General features: G+C 37.5%; 1 protein-coding gene across 1 annotated transcript in view; it reads left to right on the plus strand.

The window, feature by feature from the left end:
- Positions 1–11,802: 11,802 nt before the first annotated feature.
- Phip (PHIP subunit of CUL4-Ring ligase complex) overlaps positions 11,803–14,874 on the plus strand; it is a 127,061-nt gene continuing 123,989 nt past the window's right edge. Inside the window, exons 1-4 of the mRNA XM_076858473.2 lie at positions 11,803–11,975; positions 12,090–12,148; positions 12,284–12,313; positions 12,506–12,565. Coding sequence (XP_076714588.1) covers positions 11,936–11,975; positions 12,090–12,148; positions 12,284–12,313; positions 12,506–12,565 — 189 coding nt within the window. The 5' untranslated portion in view covers positions 11,803–11,935. The remainder of the gene's footprint in view (positions 11,976–12,089; positions 12,149–12,283; positions 12,314–12,505; positions 12,566–14,874) is intronic.

Below are 14,874 nucleotides of genomic sequence, written 5' to 3' on the forward strand. Positions count from 1 at the left end.
GTGGCTCAAGCGGTAGCGCGCTCGCCTGGCATGTGTGCGGCCCGGGTTCGATCCTCAGCACCACATACAAACAAAGATGTTGTGTCCGCTGAAAAACTAAAAAATAAATATTTAAAAAAAAAGTCTCTCTCTCTCTCTCTCTCTCTCTCTCTCTCTCTCTCTCTCTCTCTCTAAAAAAAAGGGGGGGAGTAAGTGGGAATTGAATATCATAAAGATACAGGGAAGATCAGCGGAGTAGAAGAGGGAGGAGAGGAGAGAGGGGAAAGGGGAGGAAATGCAGAATGAATTTAACAAAATCACATTATAAGCATCTATACATACACTATAGGAAATTTCACCTTTATGTACATGCAGAAAGCACCAATCAAAAATTAACAAATAAATAAATGAAAGGAAGACCAATAGAGGAAGGAGGATGGGGGAGGGAGGAGAATAAGGGAAGATGGGGACTGAAATCAAATTCCATGCATGTTATCATGTTGTCAAAATGAAACCAACTACTATGTATAATGCCCTACATAGTATTCTTGCCAAAAATCTTTAACGTTAATTGAATCATGAAGACACAATTTAGTGAAACTCAAACTGAGCAACATTCTGAAAAATACTTTCCCTGGATTCTTAAAAAAAGACTACCAATGCCATGAAAGATGAAAAAGGCAGGACAACTATTCCAGACTAAGGGGAAATCAAGTTATATCAAGTAAATGTGATGTGAGATAATTCTTCAGTCAATATTAGGTATTCCTTTCTTCTTCCATATGAGAAAGTATAAAAATAGTAAGAGCTAACATTTATTAAGCCCTTATTATGTACTTAGTTCTGCACATGGAAAAGGGTTTGTGCATATTAATAATTAGCCCAAGAGTCAGGAGATTGACTGGCTAAGTGAGGGCTCTGGAGCAAGCACTCCTAGGTTTGGTTCCTGTATTTACAAATTACTAGCTCCATGACACAGGATGTTACTTTACCATTCTATGCCTCAGTTCTCTCATCTTTAAAGTGAGGGGATAATAATGTCTTGGGCAGGGGGTTTGTGAGGATTGAATGAGACTATTAAACACTTAGAAAAGTGTATGCCATGTACTAAGTACCCAATCTATGTTAGCTTTTATTATGAATAATACTATCTCATTCAGACCTTACACCAGCCTTATGACTTAGGTCAAAATACTTTTTTTTTTTTAAGTGGTAAGGGGAACTTAACCAGGGTGTTGAGGGCCACAGTCGGGATGACACATGGCATTCTGCCAGAAGGGAGAGGTTGAGAGGTGATGCCAGCGAGCCATTGATGATGATGGTTATGTTAAGCTGTGTATTCAATTGTATATGGACCCCTACTGTCTGGCAATGAGGTTGCTGGGGGGAGGGGAAATAGGGTGGTTCCCGCTGCCTCGGGTGCCCGCTACTTTGGAGTTCCCGAGTTCTCTCGTGGGGTCCAAGGGGGGGAGGCACGGAGCTGGAGGGGGCGGAGCTGAGAGAGTTCCCAGGGAGTGTGCATGGAGTGCTGGTGGAGTTCGGGCAATAAAGTTTCCTGTTTGAGCATACAAGTGCTTTGTGGCGGCTCAGTGATTTGTGCCCAGCCAGACTGCGGCACCAGGGGTGTTCTACAAACATATTACTTAAATTATTTGTGGAAAAATGATAAAAGCAAGTTGATATAATTTCCCCCCAAGGCCACTAAGAGACAGAATTAGGACTTGATTCTTATCTATTTTATTAACTAGTCAAATTTCCCCCTATTTCTCTCCAAGCTAATTTCTTATGAAGATTGCTTAAATAATCTCTGATATGGAACCTGTCAAAAAGCTTTTTGAAAGTTTAAATATAAACTTGCTCTCCAGAATTACTCAGTCATGCTTATTTATCCCCTGAAACAACTTGAGTGAAACCAACAAACATTTCTCATGCAGAAATCATGTTGACCTCCTTCATGAAGAGTTATTCTCTTTTGATGATTTGGCTCTGCCATTTATACAAAAATCTTGGAAAGATTGCAGAGGCTGTGAGCTTGGACAAATCATCTAACTTATTTGAAAGGGGATTTGGACTAGACAATCTCTAGGTTTGTTTCCAGCTCTATTTAGTGGTCTTATGTGTGGAATTGCTCCAGTGGTAAGCATAATGACCCAGACACTTTTTTCCACCTGCTACACAGGACCATGCTGAAGCACAACGCTATGTATTTGGTATCCTATTTACAGTGTATTTGTTTACCTCTGATTTTTTTTAAAATTTTTTTTGTAGTTGTAGATGGACAGAATGCCTTTATTTTGTTTATTTTTATGTGGTGTTGAGGATCAAACCCAGTACCTCACACATGCTAGGCAAGTACTCTGCCACTAAACTACAGCCCCAGCCCTCTCTTTTTGTTGTTGTTGTTTTTAATACTTTAGTTGTAGATGGACACAATAATTTTATTTTGTTTAGTTTTTTATGTGGTGCTGGGGAATGAACCAAGTGCCTCATGTGTGCTAGGCAAGTTCTCTACACTGTGTCACAACTCCAGCCCTTACCTCTGATTCTTTTTTTTTTTTAAAGAGAATTTTAATATTTATTTTTTAGTTTTCGGCAGACACTACATCTTTGTTTGTATGTGGTGCTGAGGATCGAACCCGGGCCACACGCATGCCAGGCAAGCCCGCTACTGCTTGAGCCACATCCCCAGCCCCTACCTCTGATTCTTAAGAGTTCAAAATATAAGGTGGAGATATAAGATATGTAAGAACATTGTACTAAATATTTAGGCATAGGGGAATTTGAGGTGGGTGCAGGAGAAGTGATGTCCATTACTTTAACTTAGGACCACAAATTTGCCATTATTAGGATGATAGTATGCTATTATTTTGTATTCGGTGACCTTCTTTCATCAATCATAGCATCTCTTTATTTTTATATTCAAATAATAACATTATAAAGACCAAAAGGGTAAATTTAATATCCAAATGTCACATGACTTTCTGTTGCTTCTTTTAAATACCATGCTTTCTTTGTTTCCTTCATTTCAATGAAAAAACTATCAGTGGTTCCATGTGCCATATTAGGAACCACCCTAATATAACTCCAGAAATGATCATGGTTTATTTACTCGACACACACATTCTGAGGAAAAAATATTCCTCTTATATTAAGTGCCTGTTGTATTCTGAATTGTTCCATATCACGGGGATACAGCATTCCAAAATTCAGGAATTGTCCTAAAAATCTCTTAGTTTAGTGAGTCAGAAAAATATAAAGCTAAAATATATCCAAATTCTGTGCTACTGTAGAGACATATAGAAGGTTCTTTGGAAGTACAAAGGATGAATACCTAGTTGTTAGCTCTCTGGGAAGAGAGGGGTAAAGTCAGGTTTTCCAAAGAGATAAAGATCCCAGAAAGAGAGACCAGTATGGGCAAAAAATAAAACAGACATTTGGAATACTAAATATGTTCATGTAGAAGGACTGTAAAGTGACTGTGGTCCAGTAGATAGAATTGAGAGTTTGATGGGGGCAGGTAACTATGGATATCATGAGTCATACTAAAGATTGTCTGGGAGTCATGAAGCATCATGGATTGCTTAAACCCATTTAGTAGCTAGTAATATAATTCCATTGTTAGCAGTTTACATTTCCAATCACCAGAGAACTTCTTAAAAAGGGTTCCAATGACATGACCAAACAATTTTCATGGCTTTAATGCAGGGTCTAGAATATGATACTATACTCAACAAGTGTTTAATATGAGATAGTAAATAAATAACTCCATCAATCAATAAAGGAACTAAGTTAGGAGTTTGCTTCTGGAGTACACATCAAACTTTTTATAGAGGTAACAATGAGATTTACTTTAAACTTTCAATCAAAAAGGGGGTAGATAGATAAAACCATATTGTCAAAATGTGGGTAATTATGAGTACTAGGAATTGGGTGCCTATGGGGAGGGGTTGTTATCTTTCTAGTCTCTTTATTTTTTAAAATGTTTAAACTTTTTCCACAATAACGATTTTAAGGGGCTGGGGTTGTGGCTCAGTGGTAGAGTGCTCGATTAGCATGCATGAGGCACTGGGAACCACAGAACCACATACATGTAAAATAAAGATATTGTGTCCACCTAAAACTAAGAGATAAAATAAATATTTTTAAAAAAGAGTTTTAAAAATTTCTCCTGATTTAATGTAACTTGATTTCTAGAAAGATAAATATCTTAATAAAAGAGAAGTAAACTTTTTTTTTTCTTTTGTAGTGTTGAGGATTGAAATTGGGGCCTCGACCATAAAGCAAATGCTCTACTATTGAGCTACATCCCTAGACCAAGATTAAAAATTTTTTTTTTGAGAATTTTAATATTTATTTTTTAGTATTTGGCGGATACAACATCTTTGTCTGTATGTGGTGCTGAGGATCGAACCCGGGCCGCACGCACGCCAGGCGGGTGCGCTACCGCTTGAGCCACATCCCCAGCCCCCCAAGATTAAATTTTTAAACAACAATATATATTTGTAACTTTTTAAAAGCTAAAAGGAAAGGAAAAAACTCTGTACATCTCACAATTTTCTGAGTCAATGCAACTCAACTCTACTTTGTAAGTTTTAATATAATTGTGGCTTAGAGGACTTCTTATTGTATGACTGACTCTTTAAGTTCATACAACAAAAGCTAACTTTTTGGAAATTAGTTAATTTTGAAAATATGAAAATCATACCCTCATTCCAAAGTGTTTTGAAAAAACTGCATAAATCTATATTATACTCAACTGATTATTTGACAAATTTTATGTTAATTTGCTGAAACTTGGTAGACTTTGTACCAAAATCACTTGGTAGACTTTTGTGCCAAAATCAATTAACATACAAAAACAAAGTCTATATGTAATGAGTACATTCATTGTTTCTATGTTAGGCATGGGAATTCTTTCTAGTTAAATTGAATACTATGTACAGCAATTGACTCATTTCTTGCAGTGCATTCAATAAATTGAGTTATTGTTCCTAAATAAAGTCAGATTTTAATAATTGATTGTTTCTGGAGACTGGCCAGACTATCACTGAAACCTCTGCTTTCCAGGTGTACCTGAAACAATCTGGGAACACTGCTGTCTCAGATTAGCTCTCATACCTTGGATCAACTTTGGGTGAGTTATGTATCTCTCTCTATGTGGAATAAAGTGCATAATGGGGGTCAAACTTCCGCTGACACACAGACAGAAAATAAGAATATTGCCACGAAGATACCATAATATTAAGAATGGTATATGGGCACAGTGACAGATGTTAGAGATTGACTTGATGTTTCTGTCAACTCAGTTTTGCTCATGCAAAAGAAAGGACTTTATAGAAATAATGCAGGTCATTTGAACTGTGATAGGTGTTCTTATTTATTTTTAACATTTAGAAAACAATTTATATTAAAATATTTTAGCATTAAAAAGGGAAACAGGAAGATAAAATAATGAGAAAGAAAATAAATGGGGTGATTGAAAGAGGAAATGACCTTTGTCATTATTATTCTAATAGAAGAATGACTTTTAATAGACATTAGGGGAAAATATCTACACTATCGAGCCATGGAAATTTGCCATCAAGTGTAAAACACAAATTGCTTTTTAATTTTTTTTTTTTTTTAGGTATAATGGGATCTAGTCCTGAAAATTGAGTCAGTTTCCAAATCTGAATATATTAAAGAAGGGAAATTAAGCCATATTAACCATAAAGAGGCTTTAGTCAATATAAGTCCTATAAACTTCACAAATTAGAGTCTGAGAGATGCAAAATAATTTTTACAAATTCAGTATATCCTTTGAGTAAAATCTAACATCTGAAGAGGCCATGTTTACCTTGACTTTAGCAAAAGTGTTGAAATAAGAAAAATTTAGTAATATAAAAATGCATGTACACATTGCACATACACATTGTTTAGCACTTCATTTGTTTTTCCTTACTGAAAAGTAGAGGAAAAAAGGAAGACTTTTTCTCCTTTTGACACCAATTGAATAAATTGTTTCTTATCTTTTGTATAGTAGCCAGGACATCTGAAAATAAGAAATGTTGAAGATTTTAACGTGTGATAGTCCCAACTGTAGGAAGCAAAGAATAAATTCATCTTTGCATTTTTAGAGTTCTTAATATAAATGGAAACCTTTTTAAATTAATGACATCTTATTTTTCACATTTGGTTTACCATTCGAAACTCAAGTTTCAGTGATGAAAGAGAATGAAATTTTATAGACACTTTGAGAAAACTGAAAATGTGGGAATATCAAAGGAAATATGGAAATCTTATATATGCATTTACCAAAAAAACCTAAAATGTTGAATGATAAAAATAAGTATAAAGTATAACATGCAAATCACAGAGGTGAGGATGGTAGAATACAAACATTTCTTCCTTCTTGTATGATACCACTTATTCAACATTGTTAAGAAACACATTCCCTAATGATGGCCAGTAACGTTACTTCTGAGGACTGTTGAGAGGAAATAGCACATATATCCTTATTACAGTATCCCACTTAAAGGCTATCTTAGTTTGTCTGTAAACCATAGTCATTTGGTAAGTTTTGATGAGGCTTTAAAAATCCATTATAATCATTTTTATCTGCACCTATATTTTCATGCACTCAAAAGTAAGCATAAAAGTTATGAGTGCAATGGGATTTTACCTGTAATTTCAAAATGAAATTATAAGCTTTTCTTAAAATTTATCACACATCTCAGCTGAAAGATCTACTTGCTACCAATATTATTTTAAATTCTATAACTCTAAGATAGAACTCATTCTTTGTGTTAGCTAATCATTATTTCAATAAATGTGTATGAGCAAATCCATCAAAGGGACTATAACTGGCTGGGGTTGTGGCTCAGTGGTAGAGCACTTGCCTAGCAAATGTGGGGCGCTGGGTTCAATACTCAGCACCACATAAAAATAAAATAAAATAAAGGTATTGTGTCCAACTACAACTAAAACAAAATATTTTTTTTTTTTTTTTAAAAAAAAGGGACTATAATGACAGTCAAGGTGATCTTTACCAAGTGTGTGCGAGCTCACACGTGTGTATTGATATATATGGGGAGGGAGCAATTTATAAATAAGGTTGTATAATTAGGCATCTTATAAGACTTCTAAAACTGAAAAGAACATTTTTTTTTTTTTTAAATTACAAAGTCAGTTAAATCTAACTTCATTCTCAATTTTGAGTTGGACCTTACCAGTCAGTAAACACCAGTTCAGATATTTTTTCTTTCAAACCATTCTCCTTTTTCACCAATAGTATTTTAACTTTGGTGTCCTTGGTTCCTAGTATCTTTTATTATGCACAGATTCCTCATGACTTGTCAGATAAGTTTCTACCTTATTTTTCCATAATTAAAATTATTTTCCTTTTTTTTTGGATTCTTGAAGGTTATGAATTCAAGCATAAGTAAAGGCAAAAGACTGTTTAAATCAAATCTTAATATCACCTTTATAATAGTATGATTTATTTGAAACACAATCACCAGCAACTTTACAGAGCCTCTGCATTCTCCCTCCCCGCATGTCTACCTTCTCTTCTTCCACTGTTCTTTCAGGTTAGCCCACTCCCTGTCCATCAGCCATCCTCCTATGATAGAACAAGCCTGCAGACTTCTCCTTTATGTTTCCTGCCATCTGGAACAGCTTTTTCTACTTTATCCACTGTGTTGCTCCAAATCTAGGGGAAATATGTTCTAAAATTGTTTTTCTCCTTTAATCTTTGTAATTGTACTGTTAAATTCATGAAGTTAGAAAAAAACATAAATTAATCCATGAAGATGTGTATTTCTTTTGCAGATTAAAATTTATAAAAAAAATCTAAACTACTAGGATTATTTAATTTGGAGGAGGAAAAGGTTGAGTGAATTACTAACAACATGTAAATACAGAAGGGATTATATAATCTTTGGGGACCAGATAATCTTTGTCACAGATTAAAAAAAAATGTGCTCTAATTTAAAAGGTTTCTCAGTGAGATGTCAGGGAAAAATGTTAAATAATGTTGAATAACAACAACAAAAGTTAAATAATGGCCTTTTAAAAGTGGTTACCCTTGTTCTTTCTGTAGGAGTCAAATATTATATCTACTCATGTGCTTCAAATTTGATAAATATTCATACTTTGTGAAGGAAGAGGGATGATGCATATGCTGAGAAAAAGGCAAGCATGGACAGAAACACACAATATTGGGGAGCCATTCACAAGAAGAAGTGTGGTCTATTAAACAAGATTGTATTGACAGCAGTTTTACAGGTATTTTGTGGAAAAGGGTGTCTTTTATTTCTGTATTTCATAGGGTAAAACTTTTGCTAGAGAAAGCAGTATAATATCAAGATAGAAATAAGATTTAACATATATTTAACAAGTTTTATTTGTAGAGATTTTTTTGTTATGTATTATTTCCCATACTATATTTCATAAATGTAATGGAATTTTTCAAATTAAAAAATTCCATCTCATCTTATTCTAGAAAGGATAGAACTAGCAAAATTGTACTGGAATAATGGCTTATCAAGATCAAGACAAAAGTTTTTATTAAATGTTTACCTTGTTTCATATGATGCCAAATGAAATGTAGTGATGAACTTCACAGAAACTTTCTCATTTTAAAAAAGTTTCTAATTCTCTTAAAAAGACAGTATCATATAAAAGTATTAGTTGTTGGTTTTCCAAATTTGAACTATTTTTTTTTTTTTGGCCTTCCTATTTAAAATGTATGAAGATCTTTTTAAGCTGACATTTTATTTTTGAAATACAGAAAAAGTTAAGATAAAATAAACAAAAAGGGTTATTGATGGAATCTGAATTATCTTTATATGCAAAAAAGTTAGTTAAATAAAGAACTGTAAAGGTCATTACTTTGGGATCTACATTGTAGAAATTCCAAATAAGATTTTCTTTCTATTTGATATGTATAAACTTTTTGTGTACATACACATAATAAATTGCTTAATAAACTTTATAGTTAATCTATGACACCAGAATTCAGAAAGGTGTTTTATGTTTAAAGAAATTAAAAGATTGTGTGAATTTTTTTTTTTAAATTACATCTGAAGGACTAGCTAAAGTTCAACTTAATATCTGTTGCTAAAAACAATTAGTTTATTTGGCTGTAGAGAAGTTTTTGTCAGGAAATCTACATTTTCTTATAACAAACTTATAGCAATTAGTTCAAAGGCAGTGTAACAACTGTTTTCAAATAGAATATTTTAAAAAGAAACTAAAAATATTGTCAAAGATTAGTAAAATTGACAGGAATATCATTAAAAAATGAAACTTTTCATGAAAATTTTTTTAGAAGCTACATACTAGTAGCATATTTAGGAAAAAGCTTTCATGGCTTCTCAAATGAAAAACATACATGAGGCAATCATAACAGCTTTCCATATGTATATCACTCCCATAAGATATATATTGAAACTTAGAGTAATCTTATATTCCTTGTCATACTTTGGTTTATTTTCCTTTACAAGGATAAAATATCTATTGGTAAGAATCAAACTAATATCATTTCAAATTAATATCAAAATAATAGCATTTCAAAACCAGAAATCCCCAATTAGAATTTTTAGTTCCTAAAATTGTTAATTTGAAGAACATCACAATAATGTAAGATACCATGATTATTTGAAAAACATACTTTTTTAAAAAGTTAAGATAGCATCAGAGAATAAGTATAACTGCAAAAAAAAAAAAAAAAAGCATGTAAAATATCTCTATTTTTTTTTGGCTAACCATCTAGAAGAGGTTACTTTGCCTATAACAATTAGAATAGAATCAAATGTTTTTAAAGATGCAAATATTTTCAGAAATCTAAGATAGCTATGTCAAGAAATAACAGTTATTCTGATAAATAGCCTGCAATAGGACAAATCATGGTAATTTCCCATTTTTATTTTGTTAAGATAGAGTTGCAAATATAATTTTACATCCTATTATTCCAAAGGGGTTGAGGCTTTTCTCCCTCTTCCTTCCATGTATGATGATTTTTGGATGTTTTAGTACAGGGCATTACAACAGTGCTGTCTTGTAGTGCACAGCCCAAGGCAACAGCAGCAAGTATTTCCCACTAGGAATGTAAGGAGCTAGGAGGGTACAAGGCTTGAGGAAACAATCTAGAAAATCACAATACAGCTTGTTGGTCCTTTCCTCACAAATAACCTTTTAAAACCAAATCCATAATATGCATTTTATCATCTAAAAATTTTAAGGAGAATCTTTTGTTAAATGTTAACAAAAGAATGACTACCCTAATTTCCTTTAAAATGCAAACCTTAAAAAGAATTGAACTCTCAAGTCTTTTTGGAAAGTGCTTAAATCATCCGGAGATAAATATCTTTGGTGTCCTTGTTTTCTAACAAATGTTTTTTTCTATTGTTTCCATTAATTTCACTCATATTCGTTTTTTTTAAAAAAAACAAGGCCCTTATCCTCATCAGCAACATACAGATGTATGATTTAGCATATAAAACCGGTAATTACATACTGATTTACGAAAGATTATTTTTTTTTCTCTTTTCGTCAGTTTTCAAGAAGTCTTTCCGTGATTAACTGTAAACAGGAATGGTTTACACCTCAAATTAGAAGCCATTAATTAGCATGACGAAGTCAACGGCAAGATACAGATAATTTAAATTATTTAATCACTAATCACCTTGGCTAAACTGTGGTATACTCTTTCAGTATCCTTCGGGTAGGTTATCGATCTGTCACTAAATTACCTCTAGATCAGTAAAAGATAAATATTAGCGTCCCTTCCTTTCACTCACGTTAACATTATCCCTTCCTGTAAACATTTTAAAAAGCTTTAAGGTTCTTAAATCCCAAATCCCTCATTAGCCATCACTAGCCTTTTTTTTTGTAATCAGGAAAGAGTATCTGAAGTACAAATCAGGAGTTCGCTTTGCCGTGGTTTAACAATAAAAAAAAAAAAAAAAAAAAAATCTTTAAAAAAACGTACGCTTAAGGCAATGGTAGTAATAAAAGAAATATGCAGAGGTGGCTTCAGCAAATAACGGGTTTCCAAAACGCCAAGTGCTTAACAAAAAGCAGCCCGAACCTCAATTTCAATATACAGCACTCCAATAAATTACACAACACTTGCATAGGCTGCAGAAATAACGCAGGACAAGACTTACACAGATGCCAATCCGCAGCATTTATACACATGCACATGGCAAGAGACAGAAACCAAACACTATCATTCAACTCGGGCAAGACAGTGCGATCCCGAGTTTGCCCAGCGTGAGAGTGCTCTCTGCGTGTGTCTGTATGCGCGCGTGAGAGTGCGACCCATCCTGGGGGCATTTCCCCTCTTTGGGCAGTTTTGCTTCATTTGTTTCCTATTTCTGCTACATAGAAACTAACTTCCATCTCAGCCCCAGCCAGCGCCGCTGAATAGACCCAGTGCTGCGGCACCGTGTGCGTCAGATCCCTCCGCGAATCCTTCCCGGCCCCCTCCCTCCCGCTATCGGCCTCCAAAGAGAAAGCGCCTTCCAGCCAACCGGCGGCTTCGGCTCCGACATCTTCTCCGATTGGAAATAAATAAATAAATCGCGCTCCGGGCCAGGAGGAGGGGCGACGGTCGCGCCGTGGCGGGTGCCGGGCGCTGGGGGCAAGGGGTCGGAGGCACTCCTTTTTTTGTCCCCCGGGTGGGGGGACGGGGGCGCGGGCCGAGGACCCCAGCAACCCCGGGCCGCCAAGGCGGCGGACTCCTTTCTGCTGCGGAGGGATTCACGGCGGAGGCGGCTACGGCCGTAGCCGCTGCCTGAGAGTTGTTGTTTCCTCCTCCTCCTCCTCCGCCTCCGCCGCCGTTGCTTGAATGGTGGAGCCGAGGCTCGGCTCGTGAACACACACTGACAGCTATAGGGCAGGCGGCGGCACCATCCCCGCTTCCCCTCGGCGGCGGGGTGTCCCGCCGGCGGCCCCGAAGTGACCCATAAACATGTCTTGTGAGAGGAAAGGCCTCTCGGAGCTGCGATCGGGTAAGTCGGGGGGCTGCGGGGCCGCTGGCACCGGGCGATTCCGCCCGCGGTCCCCCGCCCCCCGCCGCCCGGCCGCTCAGTCTGTGTGTCTCCCCGTCCCTCTCTCCCGCGCAGAGCTTTACTTCCTCATCGCCCGGTTCTTGGAAGATGGACCTTGTCAGCAGGCGGCTCAGGTACGGCGGCGCGCGGCGCGGGCCGGGCCGGCGCTCGCCGCTCTCCGCTCGCGGGCGTGGGGGAGGGAGGCGGCGGCGGCGACGGGGCCGCGGCCCGGGGCGCGGGGCTTAGCTCTCCCCGCTTTGTTGTTGCAGGTGCTGATCCGCGAGGTGGCCGAGAAGGAGGTAAGGGCGGCGGCGGCCCGGCGCGTCCCGCCGCCGCACGGCTGCCCCTGGGCCGCTGCGCCGCCGCCGCCGCCGCCGCCGGGGCGCGGGGCGCGGGGCGCGGGGTCCCTGGCGGGGCGCGGGGCGGGCGGGGGAGGGGATCGGGCGGGCCGGGGCCGGGGGCCGGGCTCACGGGGCGTCTTCTCCCCGCAGCTGCTGCCCCGGCGCACCGACTGGACCGGGAAGGAGCATCCCAGGACCTACCAGAATCTGGTGAGGCATTCACGTCGCAGAGCAAAGAAACTTTTCCCTGAGTCGAATAAAAATTGAATTTCCCGCAATTTTTTACAGAGACAAAAACTTGGCCCCAGAACGTGAAAGCTCAAAAGGCCACGGGGAGGGTTGGTAGGCCGGCGTGGGGGGGTCAGGGGGCAATGGCTGGGGGGACCCGCACCCCCGGGCCGCAGGGGCTGCGGACAATTTATTTGTGATATTTTGTTAATGTGCTAGAAATAAAGATACGTCATGAGTGTTGTGCAGTGCAAGGCCGGAGGAGGAGGGGCCGGCGCGCGCGTCCGTGCGGTCGCGGCGGCGCGCTCAAGGCGGCGGCGGCGGCGGCGGCGGCGGCGGCGGCAGCGAGAGCAGCGCGAGCTGCGCGAGGAGGGAGGGCGCGCAAGCTCGCTCTCTTTGCACGCGCGGCCGGCTCGGCTTTCTCCTGCCCTACACAATAGCTGGTGACTAACTGCTTCGAAGTGGCATTAGCATTTCACAAGCAGGCTATTCAGCCGCTGCGGAACCTTGGCAAGACTTTTTTTTTTTTTTTTTTTTTTTTTTTTTTAATTTGGTCGTCCCTTTCTTAAATTCAGAGCTGGTTTTTTTGTTGTTGTTGTTTTTAATCGGTGGAGTGCGGTATGTGATGATAGTTGGCTAGCGGCGCGTTTTTGCCGGAACATATTTGCCTAAGTGTAAAACCAGAAGTTTTAACAAGCTTTCTCTAATTTTGTTAATTCTCTTGGTATGCCCCCCACTTTTAGTTAAAAACTATTATTGAAAGACATTGGGGAGTTTTGATAAATCAGATATCTACTGTAGGATGGAACTTGACTGATAAGTTTTTTGTGTTTATATTGCGATATATTTTAATAGATTGGAAATTGGAAAATGCCTGTTTTTTTAGTTTTGTGGGTTTTCAACGTGAATATTTTAGTAATTTCTAAAAATTGCTTCCCACAAGTGACCTTCCGTTTTCAGTATTGTAAGTAGAAAAGTAGTTACTGTAAAGTTTAGTTTAAAAGGAGCTATGCTTTCCGTAGTATTTTCTTTGCCTAAACTGATTTAAGTTGTTTATATGAGTGTGTGTGTAGGACAATTAAAGCAGTCACACCAAGGCTTACCAAGCTTTTGAAATTTAGGCAGTGCATTGAGTTTATGAGAGATTGTAACTCCTTTGAGATACTTATAATTACTGATGTTACCTCATCAGGGCCTCTGTAATGATCAGGAAGTTTCATCTAATTCAGAATGAATGTCTTATGTGAAGTGAAGTCATGAGCATAATTTTGATAGCTTTTATTTTATTTTGGGTATAGTACATCTCCTAGCTTTTGTGTGCTTAAGTCTCTTATTTAATGTCAGTTATAGATGATTGCTCACAGCTGTTAAATACTAAGGGTACTTTAGTTTAATAAATCTAATGGAGACTTAGCAGTGTATTCATTTCCACACTTAAATTGTGTCACTTTTCAAATAGTGATTTAGGGTAGTTTTATATTTAATACTTAGTTAAAATGAATTGAGTTTGAAGTAGTTCAAGATTTACTAACCAATATTTGAAATTTTTATTGTTATAAATATTTGACAAAAATTGTAAGTGGATTTCTAAGTCTTCCATGCTATTTGAGAAAATTATCACAAGGGTGATAATATTCCATTTTAAAGATGGGGGGCAGGTTTTACAAAATATCTTTTAAGTGCAAGTCACTGAGAATTGCTGTTTTCTTGGAGACCTTCGGTAGTGTTACTTTTTTTTTTTTTTTTTTTTTTAAATGAAGCAGCTAATTGTGATTCCTTTTAGGAATCATTTAAAATTTTTGACTTTTGATTTAATTGGGGAAGGGGAGAAGTGTTTCTCATCTTCCACATGTTAGAATTTATATTCCTAGTCTGTTTTTTCAGATTTAAAGTACAGTAAGAATTGTCTAAGTGTGTTACTTATCAAAATCAGCCTATTTTGCATGCAAGTGTTTTTTCTTGCTTTCAGAGTTTTCAGCTTACTAGAACAGTCTTGTTGGCATACTCATAAGGCAGTTAAAAGTTATTATTAAACTCGGGAGTTTGATTCATTTTCTCTTTTTCATTCAGCATATTGCTTACTGTGTATACTGGATGCAAGGCACCATTTAAGGTGCTTTCATATCTCTCCAAATATATATTTATGTATGTGGCTACATGGGTTAACTTCATTTGATTTTTTTTTTTTTTTTTTTGAGACTTAGTTTTAAAAATGTTCTGGATTACCAGGTTTTTGAGCACATTTTGTTTTGTTGTTTGATTGATCCTGAAATTTTGTGTCTAAGTGAGCA

Source organism: Callospermophilus lateralis, chromosome 6 (genome assembly GCF_048772815.1).
Source record: "Callospermophilus lateralis isolate mCalLat2 chromosome 6, mCalLat2.hap1, whole genome shotgun sequence".
Taxonomy (NCBI): Eukaryota; Metazoa; Chordata; class Mammalia; order Rodentia; family Sciuridae; genus Callospermophilus; species Callospermophilus lateralis.